The sequence below is a fragment of the Athalia rosae genome, chromosome 2 (assembly GCF_917208135.1).
Source record: "Athalia rosae chromosome 2, iyAthRosa1.1, whole genome shotgun sequence".
Taxonomy (NCBI): Eukaryota; Metazoa; Arthropoda; class Insecta; order Hymenoptera; family Athaliidae; genus Athalia; species Athalia rosae.
The window spans coordinates 9,952,406-9,975,785 of NC_064027.1; the positions used below are offsets into that span (position 1 = coordinate 9,952,406).

At 40.6% G+C, this 23,380-nt stretch overlaps 1 protein-coding gene across 16 annotated transcripts in view; it reads left to right on the plus strand.

The window, feature by feature from the left end:
• The window catches only part of LOC105684715 (peripheral plasma membrane protein CASK), a 148,904-nt gene that overhangs the window by 24,470 nt on the left and 101,054 nt on the right, over window positions 1-23,380 (plus strand). For 11 of the 16 annotated variants that reach the window (XM_048650327.1, XM_048650329.1, XM_048650333.1 and 8 more), the window contains 6 exons: window positions 1,177-1,263; window positions 6,239-6,414; window positions 8,725-8,847; window positions 9,237-9,426; window positions 10,080-10,201; window positions 17,189-17,368. In XM_048650327.1, the coding sequence (XP_048506284.1) occupies window positions 1,177-1,263; window positions 6,239-6,414; window positions 8,725-8,847; window positions 9,237-9,426; window positions 10,080-10,201; window positions 17,189-17,368 (878 nt within the window). The remainder of the gene's footprint in view (window positions 1-1,176; window positions 1,264-6,238; window positions 6,415-8,724; window positions 8,848-9,236; window positions 9,427-10,079; window positions 10,202-17,188; window positions 17,369-23,380) is intronic. The other 5 variants (XM_020851915.2, XM_020851921.2, XM_020851919.2 and 2 more) reach the window with 1 other exon arrangement.

Genomic DNA, 23,380 nt, shown 5'->3' on the forward strand with positions numbered 1-23,380 from the left:
AGGGAAAATTCACCGTCGTTATGGATTTCAAAATTAATAAAAATTAAGGGGTTTCATGGGGTCATTTTTTTGGAATTGAAACCCGTTTTTTTATCGCTGATTCGTAATCTACGAGGCCAAATTGTACAAAAGGTTTTTTTTAATGGATGTAAATTTTTTCATGATGTTAATTGAAATTAACCAACGAAGATATTGAAAAACCTCTCGAGAAATGATATAAAAAATGAGGAAAATCTTAGGTTCAAGGCTCGCACATTTGGCGTAGAAAATTGGGAAAAAGGTTTAATGGGGTTTGCCCAATTGATGGATGTTAGCAGTTGTACATCACTTAAAAATTATAACCAAATTATCTCATGCGCGTTGCGACACCGTGGTACGCACAAGCTACGCTGTGTAGAAACAAGCTTCCGAAGGCTTGGAAATGCCTGTGAGAAATTTCCCGAAGTCCACAGTTTCTCCAGGTGTATTTTTATCGGCCACGTAACCGTCTACCACTCGGAATACGAATCGGAGACACGTGACCGATCAAGTATCTTTACCACTCCGTATAATATTCTTTCCCCCATAAAAGCTCGCCAGTGGATATCGTATTGAAAATTTATCCGGAGGAGAGATCACATTCTTGTTTTTTCTCTCATTTTTTCTTTTCTCTTTTCTTTTCCTTTTCTCTCGAGGATAAAATAGTAGTAAAAAAAAATTCGAGTAAAACGTTTCGCCCGTAACGCATTGCGGCTACTTTAATTTTATATAATCCTAACACTCCTTCAAGTGCCTCTGTGTGTTTATATACCGTACATATGTACATACGAACGTATAGGTACAGGTGGATGGGTATATTATATAGGTAGGGAAACTTATTCCTGCGCACGTTTCAAAGAACTCGTGGGTCCCGATTAATCTATGGCAAGTTCAAACTTACGGTCGATGTTACATCGCGATATTTTTACCCTGGACGATATTAAAATGCACAAGACAAAAATTTAGACACTTTCATTTTTTGGTTTGTTCGAAGTTTCCGTTATGTCGATTTTGTTGCGGTATGCCAAGTCTGAAAAGTCCATCGATTGCAGTGAGATCAAAATAGTATTGGAAATAGAAATGAGATTAATGTAATATAGTCTCTGTAACTGCGGGCAAATTGAAACACCCATTTTCGTATTATAATTATTTTGGTAGGACTGACACCCCAGAGCAGCAATTTCCCTTTCGAGGACCTGACAGATGCGGAGGACTCGCTTGTCAGCGACACAGAAGAGAATATCGGTATTCTATTAGTTTCATACACTCATTATTATTACGTCGACAACGTCATCGTGACGTATCGCTGCGTTCGTTGAAAATATTGTTGCATTTACGCGATAAATTTATGCGCTAACTACGATCGTAACACACAATACCAGTGTACACTAGGATAAATCTTACAGAGATTTTAAATCGCGAGATAACATCTCGTCCTCGAATCGATCCTTGGTGCATCAATATTGTCGAAGTATAAACGCAGCGTACGATTCTCGATGGCATTTGCAGATATTATGTATGTTCGTATTTGAAAATTAGTTTTATTACAGAACCTCGATGAACAATGAAAATTGTCTTGTTCGATGAAGTATAGATCTGTGATTAGAATTCGGTCGAACAATGTATTGAAATCTGCTCCTTCGTCCGTAGGGGAAACCTATTAGATATGTTAGATATATTGAGCTGTCCACGTTAACCAAAGTCGCCTCCAAACCTCATCGGCTCAGATTCGATCCGTAATATTTTCTGTGATCCTCGCTGCCGAAGAGAACTTTCCAAAGGCATTCGAGAGCTCGGACAATACCCTACAAAATCACGGGTCGAATCTGAAACGGTGAGGCTGAAGGCAAGTAGGGTTTACGTGGACATATTTTTTTACATACCTAATTCTATTTTTCTTTCGTTTTTTGAAATCATTTTTCGCTTGAGGTTAATGTATATAGCTATAACACTACGTATTAGATAGTCGTCTTTAGGTAGCTGTGCCCACGTGTGTTTCGTGCGTACTAAACGTAGTTTAGTAGATTACATTAGTTCATGTAGTTCCTGTGTATCATTACGTCCGTCCGTCCATGTAGATCTTTTTTGTCACGTGCAGATAATTGAAAAAAATTAATGAAAATGGCAAAATTACAACGCACCCAACCTGAGCTACCCAGATAGTATTTCCGAAAGATAGCTGAGCAATTTTACACGATGTTACGATGTCGTGGAAAGAAATCTATATGTATAGGTATATGTAGTAGAGATCGGTGGTCATTCGTCGATTGAAGCATATTTTGATGAAAGTATTCCAGACTGCACTACACGTATGATAAATTCAAACACGAGTTGAAAATGAGGGAAAAAAGATTTGCTTCGATATCGCCCTACCGCGAAATGATTCGCCACGTAGACACATGTCAACGGTTCAACCAATACACGACGACTCGAGTTTGGCAACGTTTTGTGCGCTGGTAATTTATTTCACGTAAACGAAGTGCTGCAGATCGATCAGCGATTATTATGACGATGGCAAAACGAATTGTTGAATGAACATCGCAGGTGGCGCAAAAAAATAAATGAAATGAATACACATTCGGAGAGAGTTGACACGAATCGCGGTAGCTGGTCGGGGGATAAATAACAATTTGAAAATCTGACCGCGAGTATTTCTGGCAGCGGTAGAACGATGGAGTTAGCTGCGTTTGAAATAGGACTCGCAGAGAACGGTAGAGAGGAGGAGAAAGAAGGGACGAGTAATCGATTCTAAAGACAAATAGAGTTAGGGTCTCGCGGGGGTGTAGAGTTTGCAGATTGAAACAATGCTACATCACCCCATCGTACGACCGCAACGAATCAACGAACGTGTTTCACATCCAGACCCCACTGCAACGACTTCGATAACGTTACGTCTCTTTCCAGTGGAGTACCGACACCGCATCAGGAACGATTTGCCTTAATATCAACGGACCCAATTCGCACTGCAAACTTAGAACTACCTAAGCGCAGCCATGCAATTTCACAGGAGATTACGCCCGTACCTCCGTCACGCGAGACTTGCATCCACATTTTTATTATTTTCTTTAAATCTCTTTGTCCTTCATAACTTCAACGACTTTGGAAATTATATGCGTACCATCTCAAATATCATATTTGAGACGATCGTTTCGTCGAACGCATACATATTCGCAAACACACTCCACTGCTCCCAAGACCATCTATTACACATTACATCATCAGAGCGCTCACGTCGCTATCATCGCATCGTGGATTTTTCTTCATTTCTTTTTCTTGGCGCTGCTGCATCATTCACAGATTGACCTATTATCACATATATCGTGGTTTCGAACTAATGCCTCTGAAAATCAGCTGTCACAAAAGAGTCTGTATATTCCAGGGCGTCAGAGGCTCAGCTACAAACTGTACAGACTCTCTTTTACTTAACGTCAAACTGTCATATCAACAATGGCAAGGTGACAATCGCACCAACTGCACCGATCTACCTATATGCATTAACAGGTCGAGCTTACCGCTGTAGCAAATCATGTGCTTTCGACGTACAAGAAGTTCGCTCATCAAGTGCTAAATTTTCCGTCTCAACGATATTTTTTTTTTTACGAAATAGTTCGTTGGGACGATGCAATAGACGTACCTACTGTCGGGCTGTAAAGTTTATAACTCTCGGTTTTCAGGTTTATAACTACGAAGAAAAAAGTGATAGAGCAGAAATAGAGAACTGAGGGTTCTAAACTTTACGGCCCGACTGTAGTTCAGTTGATTCGCCTAACATCGCTTCGAAATATGTTGGCAAGTATTTTCACAGTGCCTGGCAGCGTGTTGTACTATATGTGTATAATTCTGTTTTCAGTGATAGATGATCCGTATGGAATTTTCATAGTTTTCCGCAATTACGCTATGCGCATCAGGAGTGATGATGGATGGAAATTATTATCATTTGATGTATCTAATTGTTTTGCAGCTTCATCGATATCTTCCCCGCTTAACGCTATATGTATACATGTATAGCATTTCAATATTACTTCTATCATACATGTGTGAGTGTCATAGTGGTGTGTTTCTGCATAGTTACAAGTTTTCATTGGCTTGAAAATTTTTTGTCAAAGATCGTTAGACGGAAACTTTTAGTTTGAATGTCAAGAGGATCGAAATTGCTGAATTACTCGTGTTGCGTATCAAAATGTACTTCGAAGTCGAAAATTTTTCGACTCCGAAGTTTTTCGGTCTACAGAGATGGAGTAGAGCTGAATTTCACAAACACGTCGCACGTCGATCCTCGTGACAGTGAGCTGGATGAAAATGGAGAGCGGAAGTCAGACGAGTGCGGTGAAAACCAATTGGCTGAAATGACGTGTGACTTTTACCAATCTAGTTACGTCTTGTTACGCCCATTATTATCATCAAGCTATTCCATTAGCGTATCTCCCGACACGCGAAAGCATTTGTTCAATTAATTTTTGAAAAGTCATCGAGGCTCCTAGAAACCGGAGCACTCATTCGGCTCGAACGCAACTCTCGCCAGTTAATAACGATGTACTTAACATTTCTCGGGGTAATTACCGCATGCTCAATTAAGTCCGTAGTAATTCGAATGATTTATCTACTGTTGCTATTTTAACTCGAGCAATCTCGTACAGTGCGCGTCGGGGGAGTTCGCTGTTAATTCAACGTCTGCTCAATGGATTTTCAGAAACACTCCGCGGTCCGATGTGAAAGCACTGAGTGAGAAAATTGATTGTAGGGATCGTGGAACTCTCCTGATTCATCGATCATATTTTGCAGAGGTCACCTTCTATTCGTCATCAATTCTCAACTCTGCACGATCACTTTCTTCGTCGAGTACCGTTCATCCCTTGCCGCGTAAATTCAACTATGCACTTTTTCAAATTGATGCTTGTTCAATCAAATAACACTTTTGAGGTGCTTGGACGGTTTCGGCAGATATGGATAACGTCACATTTCGAATTCTCCGTATTCGTATTTGTTCTTCTTTTTGCTTTTTTCTGTGACGCCGAATGTTTGCCGTAACGAATTCGCCCGCGCTATTAATTTTGCGTCAGACCCAAACAGAGGGACTGGATTTCACTTGGGGAACGACGGTACGCGGAACTGCAACTGCAGCGCATGTTCTACCGCAGAACTAGTGAATAATTGAAATAGTAGTTGCAACAGCGGCAGCCGCGCTAGTCAAGAATAGAATAGATACGTTTATACAGCCACCAAACTCCTGATCCTCACGAAAGGATTTCCCACTCACAAATCACGCAGCTTGTAGCCTTGCTACAGTTTTCGACCAACGCCTCGAAAAATGAATGCCGCAAAACAATTCCCTGCTCAAGACCGGTCAGTCGACCGCCAGCAACCCTTTTAAATGTATGTATAGTTTTTCACTCAGCCTATCGTGCGGAGAGATTACATCAACCCTTTTCTTCCATTTCAAGGGAGGCTAAGGGCCCCGTTGGGTTCTGAATCGAGATAACTGTATATTCCAGCAGTTTTTTCGAGAGTATTTCGAAGGTCATCGGGATGTATATATATTGATATTCATGAATACGATACGACAATTCTGTTCGAATAATGTAACTTTGAAAAGTTCTCTCCACGGTTTTGATAACATTTCTCTGGAATTTTAACGAACTTTCCTTCGGCTCAACGATTGCATCCATCAACGACAACTATTGTACTCTTTGGACAGCCAGGAGAATTTTTTGCTACTAGAAATCTCGAACGGTTTGTCTCCTGCAATTCGAGGTCGGATGCAGCGTAAGATGTTCTTGGCCGAATTTCCCAGGAGGTTCAAACGTTTCGCACTGCGCGGCTGCTGCAGCGAATGTATACGAGCTATCGTAAAAGCGGACCCTTGATCCTCAGGATCCTTATAGCCGGGACCCGCCGCGTGACTATGTTTTATATTCACCCGCCACGATCCATAATTGAACAATTTATACCCCAAACCTCATCCGCCTAAGTATCTTCTCTGTATTCGCCGAGAAAATATCGATATCATTGCCGAAACCGACCAAGTACATGAGACGCTCTTGAACATTTTATAAGGAAATGCGTGAACTAGGGATGACGATAACGCAGACTTCCCTCTCCTACATCTGCTTTGTATGAGTTAATCGCATCGATGCAATTGATTTAAAACAGATGGCAAACGAATTGTAAGGTTTTTTTACGCAGAATGTAATTATTTCGTTTTTTGATCCTGACTACGCAGGGCGAGTTGGGTGTCCACATTTCATGGCACCGGAAGTTATTCTACGAAGGCAGTACGGAAAAGCAGGAGATGTCTGGGCTGCCGGGGCGCTTCTTCACGTCCTTTTGACCGGAAGTTTACCTTTCGTTGGTTCACGAGAACGTTTGCGCGAAGCCATCTGCAGAGGACGGATACAGGTACGTCGAATTGTATTTGGTACAAAGTCTAAAAACTCTCCCGGTACGACACCCCACGATTCCCAGCTCTGAGGATTTCTACATCGTGTCTACGCCGCGTCAAATCAATAATCATAATCATTACGCTACACTCATTGTTAGACTTCCAACAATTAAAGCCGAAAGCTACGATTCGTGTAATGACAACACAGCTATATAGGTATGCCTCAGAATTTCCTCATTGCGGTTAGAGAAAGCAAATGTTAGTGTTGTATAATATTGTGTACCGTGTACACGAACACAGGCATAAGTTCTATACAACGCATAGTATGCGTGTACTATATACGCATTGAAATTCTCCCGCAGGAGGTGGAAGATATAACGCGGAATGCGGTACCCTAGCCTCCGATATTATCTCATCATTTTCCCCCGCAGGGTCGAGGAGACCCAAAGATAAGTCAATTCCCCGCGCCCTTAACGTCAACCTTCAACCTTCGATCTTCGTCTCGGTCAAAACTCTCTGCCTATTTTAGGTAGCGGTGTTCTTCCCTCCGTTGATTTACTCATTTTGCGAAGAAACGAACACCATATCTCTGATCCATGGTCCGCTCTTTTGGTGAAAACCATTTCGCACCCTAAGCCCTCTCCTCGCAATTATTCCATGTATTTATAACTATATACCTCCCTAATCGCTACGCGCTATTTGTCTGCTGCAAATGTATTAGTCTGTATACCTATGTATACGAGCATACACATGCTGAATACCCACAATTCATGTAGGCGGGTAAACGTTCGTTGTTATACGTGTGTATATCCTGACCGCAACCCTTCCAATGTCCCCTTCGTCTTCCATAAATTTCTACGGCATATATTCTGTTACTTTCTACTTTCTTTCTTCGACTTATCCTGCAATCTTCCAGCGCCACTCTTTAGTTTGTTTTTATTCACAGGGTGAACGTTCCTCCTAGGCTATTTAATCGATATTGTACATCAACCCTGTCTCACGGTACGTTAACTATTGCTGTAAAAGCAATATCACCTATACATATGCAGGGGCTCCCAACTACTGTCGTCCCCGATTGGACTCCATCTTTTTTTTTCTCATATTCTTTGTAATTTCATGTATTAGAGCTCTGTACCTGAAGAGCATATATGCATCTGTCTAATACTCGTTATCTATGGTATATCGAAAAATTTGACTCTATTAAAAATACTCCAATCATATCTTCACGTGAATGATAAGGGAGTAAGTACATCCCTGTAGTAGGGACTATGCACTTATACAGGGTGAGTCACACTAAATGTCAAAAATGGGAGGGACTTGACAAGCACGAGGCCCCGCCCATTTGAGGCCCCGCCCCTTCAGCCAATCAACAACTCGCCAGTTGTTGATTGGCTGAAGGGCGGGGCCTCGTGCTTGTCAAGTCCCTCCCATTCTCGACATTTGGTGTGACTCACCCTGTATATTTGTGGCTGCTTGAAGTCCACATTCGTGTTCCGTGGAAGTATCTTGAGGAATTTTTCGATTGTACACACCGTCGAATCCATAGAATGTACTTAGATCTTTCTTTCGGTTTACTTCTATATATTGACCTGTCTATGATGTACTGACCCATTTTGCTCCAATTACATTGACTGTTCGGTTTTCCGGTCGCGATTCCTCCGCAAAGCACAATTATTTCAACATCGTACCCCCTCAATTTGTCAGACGTGATGTGACAACGCCTTGAGGTTCAGATATCAAAATTTCATAACGAGACTCATGCAGAAGTCCGTCGTAGGAAGTGATGGAATTTCGTCGCACGACAGATATGAATGTTCCGTGTCCTATGCGAATTGAAACGTAAATTTAGAAGCTTGACGTGCTGATCCTCTCGATGAACGTCCTGCTCTCACAGTTGAAAGGAGGTCGGCGCTTGGCTTTATGAAATCACCATTGTCACGATTCATTCTAGGAAACCCAATTTCATTTCGCAATATTTTTACGGGCTTCATTTATTTTTTGTTCGGACAGAAAACGACACCATGATAGATTCCAGGTGTTCGTTGAGTACAGCCGACGTTTTTTACCGAGAGAAACAATTAATAAACATCTCTAGCAGCTCTAAGTCCAAATTTTTCATATCTTGACTACAACCCCGTGAAATCTTACAAGAAAAGAAAAGTTACACATTTTTGATTGCACCTCATAGCACTGCAAAGTACATAACTTATACATTCATCTTCGTCCGATCTCTCGGGAGTCCTGAAAGAGTGAAAGTATCTTTACGTTATTTCGTCGTTAAGCGTTTTTCTCTAAAGAGGTAAATTGAGCTTGATTAAATTTTTCAGATGGAAACACCAATTTGGGACACAATTAGCGAAACCGCCAAGGACCTCCTCAAACGGATGCTTGCTACGGATGTGAACCACAGAATCACGATTCAAGAAGTTTTGAACCACAAATGGCTTAGGGTAAATATAGCGTACTCACACCTGGCCCTTCGTTACAAATAAATTCATAATTGGAAGAGGAGGTTCAGATATTAATTTCTTCAGGGTTTTTCTCCTGTTTTTTGAATCTGCAGTAACGTAAGAATTTACGAATATTCAAAATGAGAAAAGTCACCACGTACCCGAAATATCTCGCGGTGAGAAATATTGCCACCGGCTTGATCGTAAAGATTGTTACCTACACGTCCACGAAGAAATAGATATAATAACAAACCAAAAAAAAAAGGAACAAGTACTGAAGTGTGGTAACAATGCGATGACCTTGGCTTTATTACTTGACCTGCCTGGTATTTTTCTCAACAACCCATTTTTGCAAAAATTCAAATCTCCGTATATCTTCTGCTCAACAGGACCGTGACAAGGGCGCGGCGCGAATACATTTAGGAGACACAATAGAAGAACTGAAGAAATTTAACGCAAGACGGAAACTGAAAGACGCCGTAATAGCTGCTGTCTCCTCTCCAAAGTGGCACACTCACTACCCGGAGACGAATGCCGACAGTTTTTCAGACGTTGGTGACGATGAACTCACAACCACAGGTTAGTAAGGTCATTAGCTGCTTCGTCGAACTACCCACCTTACTATTCTAAAAATTCAACGGTTCGTGGGTCAATTTATACGTGATTAACAGAATTGTTGTTGATTCAAGTCTTCAGATTATCATTAGGAATTTTGTAAACGAAGAAGTCCATTTCAAAAAACAATCGTGTAGATTTCTTTCAAAAATTTGTTTCCAAACGCAAGTTGATTTTCTTACAAGACGTGTTCTTGGGCCCACTCCAGATAACGTGACAGTCGCATATCCATGATGGAATTCAATTCAAATATTTCAACCGTTGAATATTCATAGCAATGGAACTTAAACACACTCACAGTCTTATCAGATTTCATAACTCATAAAACTGCATCCATTAACTATGCCTAACTATATGATATAATGGTGGGGATATACGTCGCGGAGTCTAGTTCTCGTTTGCTTTCGCATTGATCCGTTACTTTGTCGATATTCAGTAAATTTGAGGCAGTTTAAAATTCGTAATTAAACGTTCATTGTAACGCGAACCGTACTTTAGTCTCCGAATTTAACGTGTTCTATTTTGATCCATACCCAATGATGTTCATTATTGTCAGATTGAAATATTGGCCACTGCCTTTTGGTTTGTCAAATTGATCGAGTGATTTGTAATTTCAGGAGCGGTAGCGGAAATTCTAGACTCGTTGGACGACATCGAAATTCTTCAAGAAAGCGCTCGACTTTCAGTCTCGGAGATATTGTCCACCGTTGACGATCTTCCACTTCGAGCGATATTGGAGGTAAGAAGCGCGCGTCTGACACCATGGGAACTTCTGGACTCTCCCTTCACTTTTTTATCACAATTTCAATTCTTCGGCTGCACCCTCCGCTCCTACCATTCCATGAACTTCAGGCTTCGTATGTTCAGTCTTCTCTAACTGCGACGTTCAAACTGAATCAAAAATATTTAGGTAGACGTGTATAAAGGTTTCAAATTTTACTTGAGCCGCAGCTTATTGCGTGTTGTTGAGCAGCAGAAAAGCTTATCAGTATAAAGTTGAAGTCTTGCTAGGTTCCTGCAAATTCGTTGCGGAGACGTTGTGAGTTGGATTAGTCTTCAGAGACTTTGGTGACTGCATATTTCGGTTTTCGGAACTTCTGAAGAAAACTTTTACTTCAATTCGAAGTACAGCTCGACGAAGAACCATTAGTGTGATATTTGGGACATATTAATGAGAACAAAATAACTGCTTAATTTTCAACCACGGTAACTGGCAAAAGTGAAGTTTTCCAGGAAACTGATGAAACATATTTTTGTTAAACCGTACCGGATGATAAATGGTTAATGAGAAATTCATAGATAATTATTGCAATGTATTATGATGACAATTTATATAGAAAAAAATGTGTATCACTACTTGAATTGACGCGGTTATTGCACTCACTAAGTTGAAACTCGGTTTCAAATATGTCAAATTTGAAAAAAAACATCAAGTGCACTTACAAGGTTTATCATAATCAATATCTACATCAAAAAAATCGAGTTTTCATGAAATATCTATTGAATCATGTCCACAAGACTCCATTGAGACTGAAAGCTTCAAAAAATCGATTTCGAATAATTTGTCAGTTACTGTATTTGGAAATTGGGCAGCCAAAAGCTTGTTCAAACTTCGTTAAAATGTTGAGCAGGGAATTCAATTCACGACATTATTCATAGATCGGAAAGATCGTTCAAGAATTTTTAATCGATACCGAATAGAGTTGGGCTTCAAAATTGCAATTGTTCCAAGTTCGGTACAAGTTACTAAAAACTTGGAAAGGCATTGCACTAAAACCTATATTAAAATCGGAAGCTATTACAAGAACGAATAGCCCGCAAAAAAAAGAACAACAATATCCTAGCAGTAATCCTATGGGGGAGAATATGAGAGAATGATTAATCGATCTACTTTATCTCGTAAGATGATGCCGTTTGATGCCATGTTTTGTATAGATATGTTGCCGAGAGTCGACTCATGTCAGACCCGTGTCTGTGTAAGATTAATTCATGATCTTTTTTATCGCCATCCGACACGGCGGACTGTACCGCGCTCATTACTTCCTCGCTTTAATTCACCCCAAAATCTTAAATTCCTCTTCGTATCCTCGCCGTTGAGATTCTACAGTCTCAAACGCAAATCTTAAGAAACCTCATGAAAGATGGAAAATAATGAAATCTGCAGATACCAGAAAATATTATGATCAATATCCCGTTGGACCAGCGAGTATTCCTGCCAGTTGTTAGTAGTAACAAAAACGAACGTTTACTCGTGTAGCTAATTTTTTATGAGACGTCGATCTTAATCTAGCACCGTTCATAAATCGGTCATGTATGAGCCCGTACAAATTTAGAATCCAGACAGACTTGGTCGCTGGACAGTTTCGCAAGAATTTTCGAAGTCGTTCAATTACCAATGTTCGCCAATGCCTATAATTTACCTCCGCTTCTTCCTTAGAATTTTGAGGCTTTTTGAACGAGTGAATACTCGATTCTCGACTCACCAAGAAATTTATTTCCTCTTGGCGGCTGTTTCTAATTCAACCAATCGATAAGGGTACTGTTTTGTATCGGTGGCTTGACACGTCTTTCGATCCGAACTTCCGAGGACCTGCCGTCGTTTGTCTGACGTCTGAAATTGATCGTTTTTCATATTCAATAATTTATGAGCTTATTTAATCCATCTGCGTTAGCGAATTTGAAGAACAGATACTCGAAGATTTGTAACGCTTAAATTGAATATTGAACGTTTGAAGATCTTCGTCTGAATATAACGTCGAAATTTCATACCCTGAGTTATTGCTAATCGAGCTCACGGCGGTAAAATCTTTCAGATGCAGTTGCTATAAAATGAATGACAGTTTTTTTCTCGCTTATTTTTCATTACTCATTATTCTAAGTGCCAATCGATGTGTAGTACGGACATATTATGCCGTACGTATAGTTTAGTATTCTTAATCAATCACTGTGACGATACTTTGGGCTCGATTATTGTCGTGTGATCGATAGCCTGACGATGAATGACAGTAGAATTAAAGATATGTTGAACGGTTTTCGGTATTAACTAGAATTTATTTGTCAGAATACGGTGATGGATAGGATGAGGACGTGATGTTGAGACCGTGTTCCCTGCAGACAAATCAGGAGAAGCGTGAAAGACCACTTGAAACGCTTTGGAATATAAAACATACTCCCGGTTTCACCCGAACCTGTCACGATGAGAAATCGTAAAAAATGACACCAGAAAGATTGTTTCAAATCACTAAACTAAAAGTTACGAATGCGACGTAAAATTTATTTTATCCGTACTCATATTCGAGATTGAGAATTTGAGTATCCATACCTGATAGGCCTGCACAAAAGTTCTGTAACAACGCGTAATACATTCTAGAACTTGAACACAAGTTCGTTGAAGAAGAGAAATTCAAGAACAAGAAGGCATTTTTTATTCAGATCGTACGTGGATAGGAATGCGGATGTACGCAATCTACACGTTCAAAACTTCCAGAGAATCAAAATCGTTTGGATATTCTATTGCGGAAACTACACATTATTGGAATACCCCTTGAAATGTGAAGCTTATTCTGTGTTGTAATAACACTTGTTGGTAAATTGCCGATAACATGAAGCCATTGATTGTACACGAGCGTCGTAATTGCAGGGTACAATAATACTCTCGGGGAATATCACACCGAATTTGCGGTGGTTAAAGTCCAAGTGAGGTCGAACCGAACTTCTCGACTTGGGGTGGGAGCTGTAGATAAGGGGTACAGGTAGTTCGCTTATCGACGATTGGAAGTCTCAGGGTTATAGGGGTATTTCGTTCGGCTGGTTCGACCCTCCGGATACCCGCATACCTTGATCTGCGATACCTAAGGTCAAATAATTTCCTTTTTATCACTAATAGCTATCGATCCCTTTCGCTAAACGCCCCGGTAAACGCGATAGTTTGAATTGAATAAAAAATTGAAAGTCACACTTGACGGGAGAGCTCTCGTATTTTTTGTATTTCTTTGTAAATTTTCTGCGAGTATCGTCAATCTATTCTACTATTGTTTATGAAGTCAAAATGGTAGCATGAGATGTCGATAAACACAAACGATACGAGACTCGACAGATTGTAGGGGATTTATTAATAAACTCATCAATTCTCTGGATTTTCTAGCGGTATGAAATCATCTTGACAGAATATAACGTGAGCGACGAAAAGTCGTGTGAATTCCTATCCTGCAAAATTTATAAGCTCAGGATTTTCGTTCTTTCAATTGATTCGCCGAGTCGATTCAAACCGGAGAAACGAGCGCAAAAAATAAGAAGAAAGATTCTGATTCTGTTCATGCGATTAACGCGAAAATTCATCCCATAATTCATTTGAAGCCATTTATTACGACATTGTAATCCATTACTGCTAGAATTTCAGAATCTACGGCCGTGCGATATACCAATCCACTGAGCGAATCCGCACAGTATTGTATACCTAACATGAACATTTTTCAAGTTCCCAGCAACTCTCCTTGGTACACCACGTTAACCGTTTCTATCACACGTATAACCGAAAATCCCATACCCAATATATAGCTGTAGTTGAATGCGCGTAGAATTTTACGTGAATAATTCATGTATAATTTATATAACTGGAAAACAGTTACGACTGTGGCGGGAAAAAAGTAATATCCTGCCACATTTATCGCACGTTGGCAAAATTTTGTTGGGTTCGGTTCTTTAATTTGTTATTTCAATTTTAAGGTACGTCTTTCATTTCATCCAACAATACCGGCCGAACTTGTATATCATACTTGTAAGAACCAATCGTTGAGCTTGCACGTATCGATGGCCATGAATGACTCCCAAGCAAAAACGTCTTACCGAACCAAGAGAACTTGCAGTTTTGGATATTTGTGTAGCTGCTTTTGTGCAGCAGCCGCTCAGGATAAAAGATGGAAGATATATTGGTCCCGTTTCATCTCGTACCGAAAATACGCATATCCTAGGTCATTCGATCAAGTTCAGTTTTGTGAAAAATTTCTAGGGACTCAGTGTGCGTGGATTGCTGTATATTTTACGACTATACTCCGGTAAAATTGGTGGAAATTTATGAAAAATGTGATCAATTAATTAGAGACTGTTCCAATTGAAACATTTCATATTTTGCTAAATGTCTTCATAATAAGAAAAAGTTTAAAATATCTCACACAAATACGCGGGCGAAAAGTTTACACACATTTCATTTTACTATACAGTCTGCTATTAAAACCCCCTGCAGGCGTTTACGGTGGCTCATTTACCGGAAAACATGCTTTAATTACAAGCTACCAGCCATGGAGTACAACGCGACACACTGCGAAAACACAATCCCATGTTAATTGAGCTCTGGAAATAGGCGCTCGAAAGAGTATGTAGTATTTCCGCGAAGGCGGTGAGAAGAGGGGCGAATTAATGAAAAACGGGGAATAAACGTCAGGAATCTTCTGGGGAATCATGGCGGGACCGTCTTCCCGGTACATTCACTTCCGGGAGTCCGACGTTCGGTGATCGTATGAAATGACGGAACGTTGGAATAAAATAGATTCTTTATTTCAGATGAATGGTGATATAAATATCACACATTACGGTCCGCTAACGTCTGTTTTATTGCAACGTCGCGACGCTCGACGTCTAGTTTCCGCATACCCATATCTATCCCCCTCGTTCTCTGCGCGGTTCTACCGAAGGAAATTTTGTGAATGATCACCGCGTACGATATCCATACAACTTATGCATTTTTACCACAGCTATAGGTTCTCATGTTCACAATATTCGCCTCGCGGCGAGGTTGCGAGGTAACGATTTATCCGACAGAAACGACGTGGCGGCTGCGCCAGCGCGTTTCTCGTTCTTCTCCACGGCGACGGAGGGTTTTCTACAAACATGTTCGTACATATACATAGCAAGGGGGATGGATAAAGAGGGAGAAAGGATAAACTGTTGCGCGCCAAGGGGATGGGGGGTTTCGTTCCTTAGTTTTTTTCTCTTGTTTGCTTTCGTTTCATTTTTTTTTTTTTTTTTTGTTGCATTCAACCCTTACAGCAGTCCGCCAGCTTCCCGGCGGGGGCGACACCCTCTATTTCTCGAAAAAGTGCGGACCTGCGGAGTCGCACCCCATCGCATCGCGAGGACGAGCACGCGCATAATCCCCAAAATGGCGATCAAAATATCGTGACAACGATAAACAACATCCTCCGACGGCGAGAGTTTTTTCGGTTTTCCTAGACAAAAGAATGGAAATCCCCATTGTTTGATAGAAAAGATTCGATTCATGGATAGGTAGATCTAGACTACGGATACTGCGGGGAATGTTGTGCGCGCTGGTATGTCCCGGGAGTGATACTATCAGTACAGGGCCAATATGCACCTCTACCAACTCATGTTCATCAATGACACCGAGTTAGCCGGCGACTTGCTTGAAATCGCGGGTCTCCTGGTGAGTTTCGTTAATATTCACGAATAACACCTGCCAATTTCAACATCATTGTCTCAATCATCGAACGACACACCACGGTAGTTCAGAATATCCAGCTGTAGTCGCCAATCCGACCATTAATTATTCGTCGCGATTATTTACCAGGGGGAATTTCATTTTGTACTTTCACGCGTCCAGTTTATGTTTACATCGACACATTTACCTAACCGTACAGGATGTTATAGTCTCATAATAACAACGATACACACTTAGGTTTGCAAACCTCCTAGAACTATTCCGATCAGGCATCGAAGATCTTGATTGTGAGAAAATTTGGAAACAAAAACGCCAGATCGATCCCGAATAATTGAAGACGGACCACTTCATCTTTCTCACTGAAAATACATTGCGATCCACACGATCGGAAACGAGGGTATAGGGTCTGCCAAAGTTTTTTCGAACGTATTTCTACAGTAATACCCCGGGGTGGTATCTTGAATAGTAGGACGTCGTATTGTAGTTCCAGATGGCCCAGAACAATGAAACTTTGCCAATTTAGCACACAAACTGTCTACACTAGTCCGATATCCTGATACGAACACCATGGGTCGCAAGACTCCATCGAACAACCTCTCAAAAGCGTCGCTGTAGGTATTTCTTTTGTCTTGCCGTCTTATATAATCCGATCCCAACGTTCATTCATAATAACGTGCGTTGCTAGAGTTTTTCTTATACCATTATCATTTCCATAGATCCTCTGAACAACCCTCCCCGAATGAAAGTCCAGAAGGAATGGCCACGCGGTAATATCAATAGACCACGGTGTCGTGTATATTTGCCAATTTCTAACGTCATACCTTTTTGCATGTTCGACTCTTTCTCCCGGTTCATTAGATCGATAAGCGCGGTTTCCGTTCAGAGGTACCTTCCGGGGATGTTCCGTAATTATATTGACCTTGAACGCGATGGTTTATGTGCCGTCCATTGTCATCCCCGAAAAGTTTCTCGGGTAATTGCGTTTACCGATCCCCCACTATCGAAACCGGAGAAGTTGTTGACCCCGCCTTGCCTTCAGACACCATCTAAAGACTAACCCCTGGCTATTATCTGATCGGCACGACGTAATTAATTTGGCAATTTTCCCAACAGAGCCGCACACCACCTTTCCCGTGATATATGTGCATCTGTATATACGTATAATAAGGCCCAGCAGAGGAAACGAATCTACACTTTGATATATACTGTGTACAGATTCAGGCTGAATCGTGCCGAAATCTCATTTCGATCTCCTTTTTCTTTCTTTTATAGCTTTACGACAGAATTTCGAGTAGAGTTCCTACGCCGACCAGGGCACCCTCCGCAGATGCCGTACAACGCGCTCGGGAGGTCGAGGAAGTCCTTCGAGAGGCCGAACTTTCTGTCATGAGAAATGTCGACCGGGGTGATCTGCGGGAGCTACGGGAACTCCTCGTTCAACCGCATCTAAGGGTGAGATTATTTTCATTCAACTGCTTTTTATTGATATCCATCTGGCCACGAGTCTACTGACGTATATATGTACATTCATTTCACATATACATGACTCGATATTATTCCGAAAAATGAACCATCTACTTTTCACTGTTTTTGGAAGATAATGTGTGACAGGAAATGAAAACCACCATATATAGCCATCTGATTTACCAACAAGGCTTGGTTCTCGTCGTAATTGCATTGAGATACATGTATAGATTGTTATTTGACTATGCGAAACGAAATTTCAGAGGAAATAGTCGTGCACCGTGTTCAGAATTTATTTACTCGACGTCGCGCTATATCACGTCCGTCTGGATTATATCCTATACAAGCCGCTTTACAAACTCGCTTTGAATTGACGTGATTTTTTTGTCAATTTATTTACTTATGTCCGATCAAAAAATTTTCATTCTTCGAATCGAATCTTATGTTTACACAACTATGCAGCACTGCCGGATGCATCGATTTTTCTACCATTATTTTTTCTCTCAATCAACGATGAATTAGATTTATCTACTTTTTACAAAGTGATAGGGCAGACACAGGTAGAGTTTGGTGTAGAGGGATAACTTCTACACTCACCCGAGGAACCCGCAAACCTTGACACCAAATAAATTCCCAGTTCTATGCGGTAGTTGGAAACATTTGCAATCGTAACATAATCACATCCCCCACTGCGCTAACAATATGATTACTACGAAAATGTGACCAGAGATACTCCGCATGAACATTATTTATATGCATCTACAGAAACAAACAATCTGGTGTAAAGATCGATAATATTTTAAAGGCAATTCCCTTTCACCGTTTAGGCTCATAGCGACAGTGTTACCATTTTACTGTACAAATTTAACCTCGTGGGATTTCCATTTCATCAAACTAACCTATTCCAATATGGCATGTGATTATTTTAGACCTCGGTCTATCCCCGTGCAACACGCGCCCTCGTATACGCCAAAGAGCAAAACATAATGAACGAAGTACTTACCGAACATAGACTTAGTCGTACCCAACGTTGCAGGGCATACAACGTGAAGGGATGAAATAATGGGGTAGGTGAATAGCTATTGTCGCTCCTCCGTTAATAAAGTTTGTTGGGGATGAGCTTTGACGTAACGAGAAGAAACGGTGCGGGTACATGGGAGTTTCTAATACGAGAACAGGTCATATAAAAAGAGTTATTTGAAACCCTTAGAAGGTGATAAAAAACGTCAACGGTCCGAAGGGGTTTGTTGGATTAGTTGTCACGAGACCCAAAGTACTTGCTTAGTTAGTGACTACGAAGACTATTTCTGAAAATTTTTTATCAGAATTATTTGGAAACGTCGAAATTTTCGACGCGGTCTTTCCGACTCATTAACATTCTGATATATTAGCTAGCGGGTCTGACGTGAGAACGTGTAAAACTATAACGCCAGAAAGTTGAACGCACATTTTTACGAGCTGACCAAGCCTATAGAATAAGGTGCGATCAAAACGGTTGAGAAAAGTGAAAAGACTTAGCTCCTAGGGGTGTCGATATTGCGTAAAAGTTTCTACAGCTACCTTTGTGGACAATCCACTTTGCTTCAGTTGGTGAACGTGATCCCTTTAAATTGTAAAGTTGTGTGCGGAACGCAAAGTTTCGCGAATCGAGCTGTCGAAAGATATCAATCGATAGGTATAATAGTTAAATAAATTGATAAAATGGGCACAAGAAAAAAAACTGCGGCAGATGGCGTAACGAAGTCTTCAAGTCTTTAAACCCGGTATAATCAAAGAAAACTGACCCCTGCTATGGTAGACGTAGTATTCGTGGGAAGTGTGCGTATATCAAAAGAGATTGCTACTTCCTATTCCGCATAGTGACGCAGCGCAACATTGTAGTAATGCGTGGCCACTGTCGCGGGTCACTATAACGAAGTAGGTTTCTTTTATAAGAACATAGATGGTTATCAAAATTTGCAGAGAATTGTCTTCTTTTTCTCGAAATTCGAAAAGGAGTAATCAGACGTAGAATACTCTGAGCTTTTGAACCTTTTTTCACAATTCCAGTTTTATCATTTAAATCTTCGTAGTTATGAAGCTCCAAACCGAGGGTGCTAAACTTCACGGGCCGACAGTAGGTGTAACGCTGTGTCGTGGTCGGTGACAAACCGCTGTATTATCATACAGAATTGTACAGATTTTGTCCCGGAAAATACCCGGAGGTATGACTGCATCGTCTCCCTCTAGAGCACAAAGGAGGTTGATATATTCCGGAAGACGAATCGGAGATATACCAGCGACGTTCACCAGCGCTGTTATAACCGATGTAAAATTTATTGGAAAACTTGGTTGAAAATTTGTAAAGTTGTGAATTTCATCCGAACTGAATGTACTGCGGTATAGCGGAACTTTTGTTAATCATTATTAAGCTAAATCCAGGTACAAAATCTTTAGACAGTTTCGTGAGATAACTGTTAATGAGGGCTTATGACTTTACTTTAAACTCGAATTTTCGGAGCGAAGTTTCCGGAGGGTTCAGATCCTGAAACAGCAAATGTACAATTGCAGGGGAATATGTTCCGGTTGAATTATCAACCTACAAATTGATGATGAACATTGTGAATCGATGTAAATGAAAAATTCATCAAACTAGAAGAATCCAGGATTTGGAATCGATTGTTTCTATATATTATTTGAATCGTTTTGTACTGATTACTCCGAAAATTCATAATTTGCAGAATTTTTATGTTAATTACTGTTACGTTGGCATTTGTTCTGTTCAAACTTCTCATGATTTAACTTGCGTGAATTCGGATTCCTAAGATCAAAAGACACAGAGATGTTTTCATAATAGATCGCAGGATACTTTTCCAAGGTATTTTGATCTCAGGAACATGAATCAGTTGATTAAATTGAGCTTCAAATTTTTCCCATCGAGATATCTCAATTTTCCCGCTCCAAAAAGCGAAAAATTGGCGATAACTCGATGAATTTTGTAGATAGACCAATTTGACTCCTGGATTCAGATTTCTGAAATCAAAATAGAACAGTAAAGCATAAAAACCCCAATTAAACAGAATGTTGATCTTTCATTCGGGTTTAGGTTTTTATTCTATGTCTTTTGATCTCAGGAATCCGAATTTACGAGTTAAATCGATTCATCTATAAGGTCGGTTCAGTTATGAATGAAAACAAAGGCGGTAACTGAAATTTATTCCTTCTCAATTACAATGTATGTAATCATATATTACCATTGATTAGATGTATCGCGTCGGCGCTTCAGCAGCTATATATTTCGTGAAACGTATAAGAAAGGCAACACAAATTTTCAAACTTTCGTACGTTGTAAAATGTACACAGTTTTGAATTACCTGCTGCGCCCACATGAGTCTTGTATATGAACTATAGTTCTGCTTGCTTACAAAGCTTGGAGCCACTACGTTTCCTAGTTACGTCTGGCAGAGGAAATCTAAAACTTAACTGCCGGTACGGCCACTGAGCTCATGTCTACTGTGTTCATGTTGTACGAGCTTTTAAACCTAACGCATAGGTGTACACAGCGAGGCTATAGATGAAGACATACCTCAGAGGTATAGAACGTTTGCCGTATATCTGGTGAGAACGAAGCCACTGCGGTAAACCAGATCAGATACATCTCCGGCGCGTTAATTAAGTGCGTGGTTAAATGGAAATTTCGTAGCTACTGCTGTACCAAAATCTCATCTCCACTTTTGGCGCGGAAGCCATGAGCGCGTATTAGTGCAGAAATTAGCATATTTCCGGAATTTCGTGCGGCACTTCATTGTATTAATAGCTGCAGAAAAACAGATCATTCATTATTGCAGGGTAGCACTATCTCCTCTTGATTTTCATCCTTTCGAAGGCTTGATCACAACCATTTTCCTTTCCTTTTCTTTTCCTATTTCGTTTCGTCTCAAAGCCGATGTATACATATCTCGTTCGTTCCTGCACTCTTCGTCTGACGAAGAAACTGAATCGACTATTGGATTTTTGAAATAAAAAAAGCTGGGAGCTTATTACCGATTTTGAACTCCCGGGCCTCTGATAGTAATCGGTGGCCGATATTCGGCACACCATGCGAAAAACTAATCTGAGTTCGGATCTGAAATTACTGAAGGGTGAGGGTTTCGTTATTTTCGTTGTATCCACGCAACTTTGGCACATACAACATATCTTATATTCGGTGAACCGTGACCGCAGTTTCAGTCGTGGAATTATAACTTGCGAATCAAACGTTCGGAAGTAATGTGAATATTTCTCAGATGATACAAAGTAGTACGTGGCAAATGACATCACATCGGCCCCTGTGCGGTGCAATCTAGGAAACTCCTAATTCATTCGTAATCATTCATAAACGAGTTTACTCTGTTTTTGTCATACTGGGCACACGTATATCTATGATATGATATGGAGAAAATTGCGACAAATCCACCTCCGCCGTGGTGCGCAATGCAATAAAGTGCCTTGTAAAATCTCGACGTATTATCCTTTGAAGTACGAGAGAAAAACGTGTATAACATGCATCCGGTGTCCCGTTTTACACCAAATGATGGACTTGGTTCAAGGCTAGGTGCTAATGTAATGTGCGATTTTGTTCCTCGGTCCGACATCGTGGTTTGTTTGAAGATCCAACGAACGAGGGGAAAACAAAATCGAAAGGCTTCAGTTGGTTAGTGAGTTATGTCGGTTCGAAGTTCAAAGTGACTGCACGAGTGCCCGATGGTTTCGACACCCATTCGCGAGCAGGTTAGCACACTGCGTTTCAGATGGGACACTCTGTACGTAGTTATACCTAGCTGACCGCAGCAGCTGCCGCCATCGACTACGGAGCGGCACTTTTTTCCCGTGAATATACCGACTTACTTTGTAAAATAATACATGGTTTCATCCCATGCTTTTTCTATTCCAATCGTAGCTTCAACTTATACACACTGTTGCGAAATTTTTTCAAATCGGCCCCAAAATTGTACCAAACAGCATCGAAATCACCATGCGAACAGTCCTGAGAGAATCGTATTCCATCTAAAGCTTTGTAACATTTTTATTGACTTTTAACAGAGAGCAAATCAATCAAAGTTTGGGATGAGATTGTGTATGTGGTATATGTGGACATGATGTACAAACGAATATCCAGATGTGTACACGCATGTGTATATCGTCGTGATTATTCTCTCGGAGTCGGAGAACTTAGTTTGTAGACGGTAACTGCACGAGGGGGTGAGAGGTGTGTTAATTTAGAATGAAACCTGAGGAACACTCGTTAAGCTAACTTCTCGGTTGCTTGGAAATGAACTGCGTTATCAGGGAGTTGAATATTCTCGTTTGGCAACGTTCTTGCAACGGAAAAATGCTACCGCGCTGATATTTTTCATCAAATAACGCCAACACCTCAATGATTACCTAACAACTATACAGACGTACATATTAATTATATCGGTATTTATTCGTGACATTTGACATTTTAGCAATGAATATATATATGCATGTCTACGTAAATGCATCCACATAATATGCCTGTACATAATGTACCGTAAATGGGGCAAGGAAATGTAGGTCGATCGTTAAAATTCTCATTTTAAAATCCTGTGGCAACCAAGCTACTCGGCTAACTAAGTGTGCGAACTGTTATGTACATTACAGGAAATAAAGCACATTCGTCTCTGAAAAACCCAACTTGGTAATACTTCCCTATAATATGACTCGATATATTCCCCGAGGTATGAAATCAGCTGCCATACCCAGATATCGGGATACACCAGCTCTAGCTCAAATCTTGATGCCAAATATATCGCGTGAAAATTTGAAACTCTCGTAGTGTACTTTTGAATGTACCTTGTTTGATATTTTTCGACACGATACCAGGTACTCATCGGAACTTTCGTAGGCTCATTTGGAATTGACACCTACGTTCTTATAAATTGTGAATTTTGCACACTCTCAAGGGACCGATGATATCGCAACAGTTTGAACAGCAAACATGGCCATGCATGCGCCTAA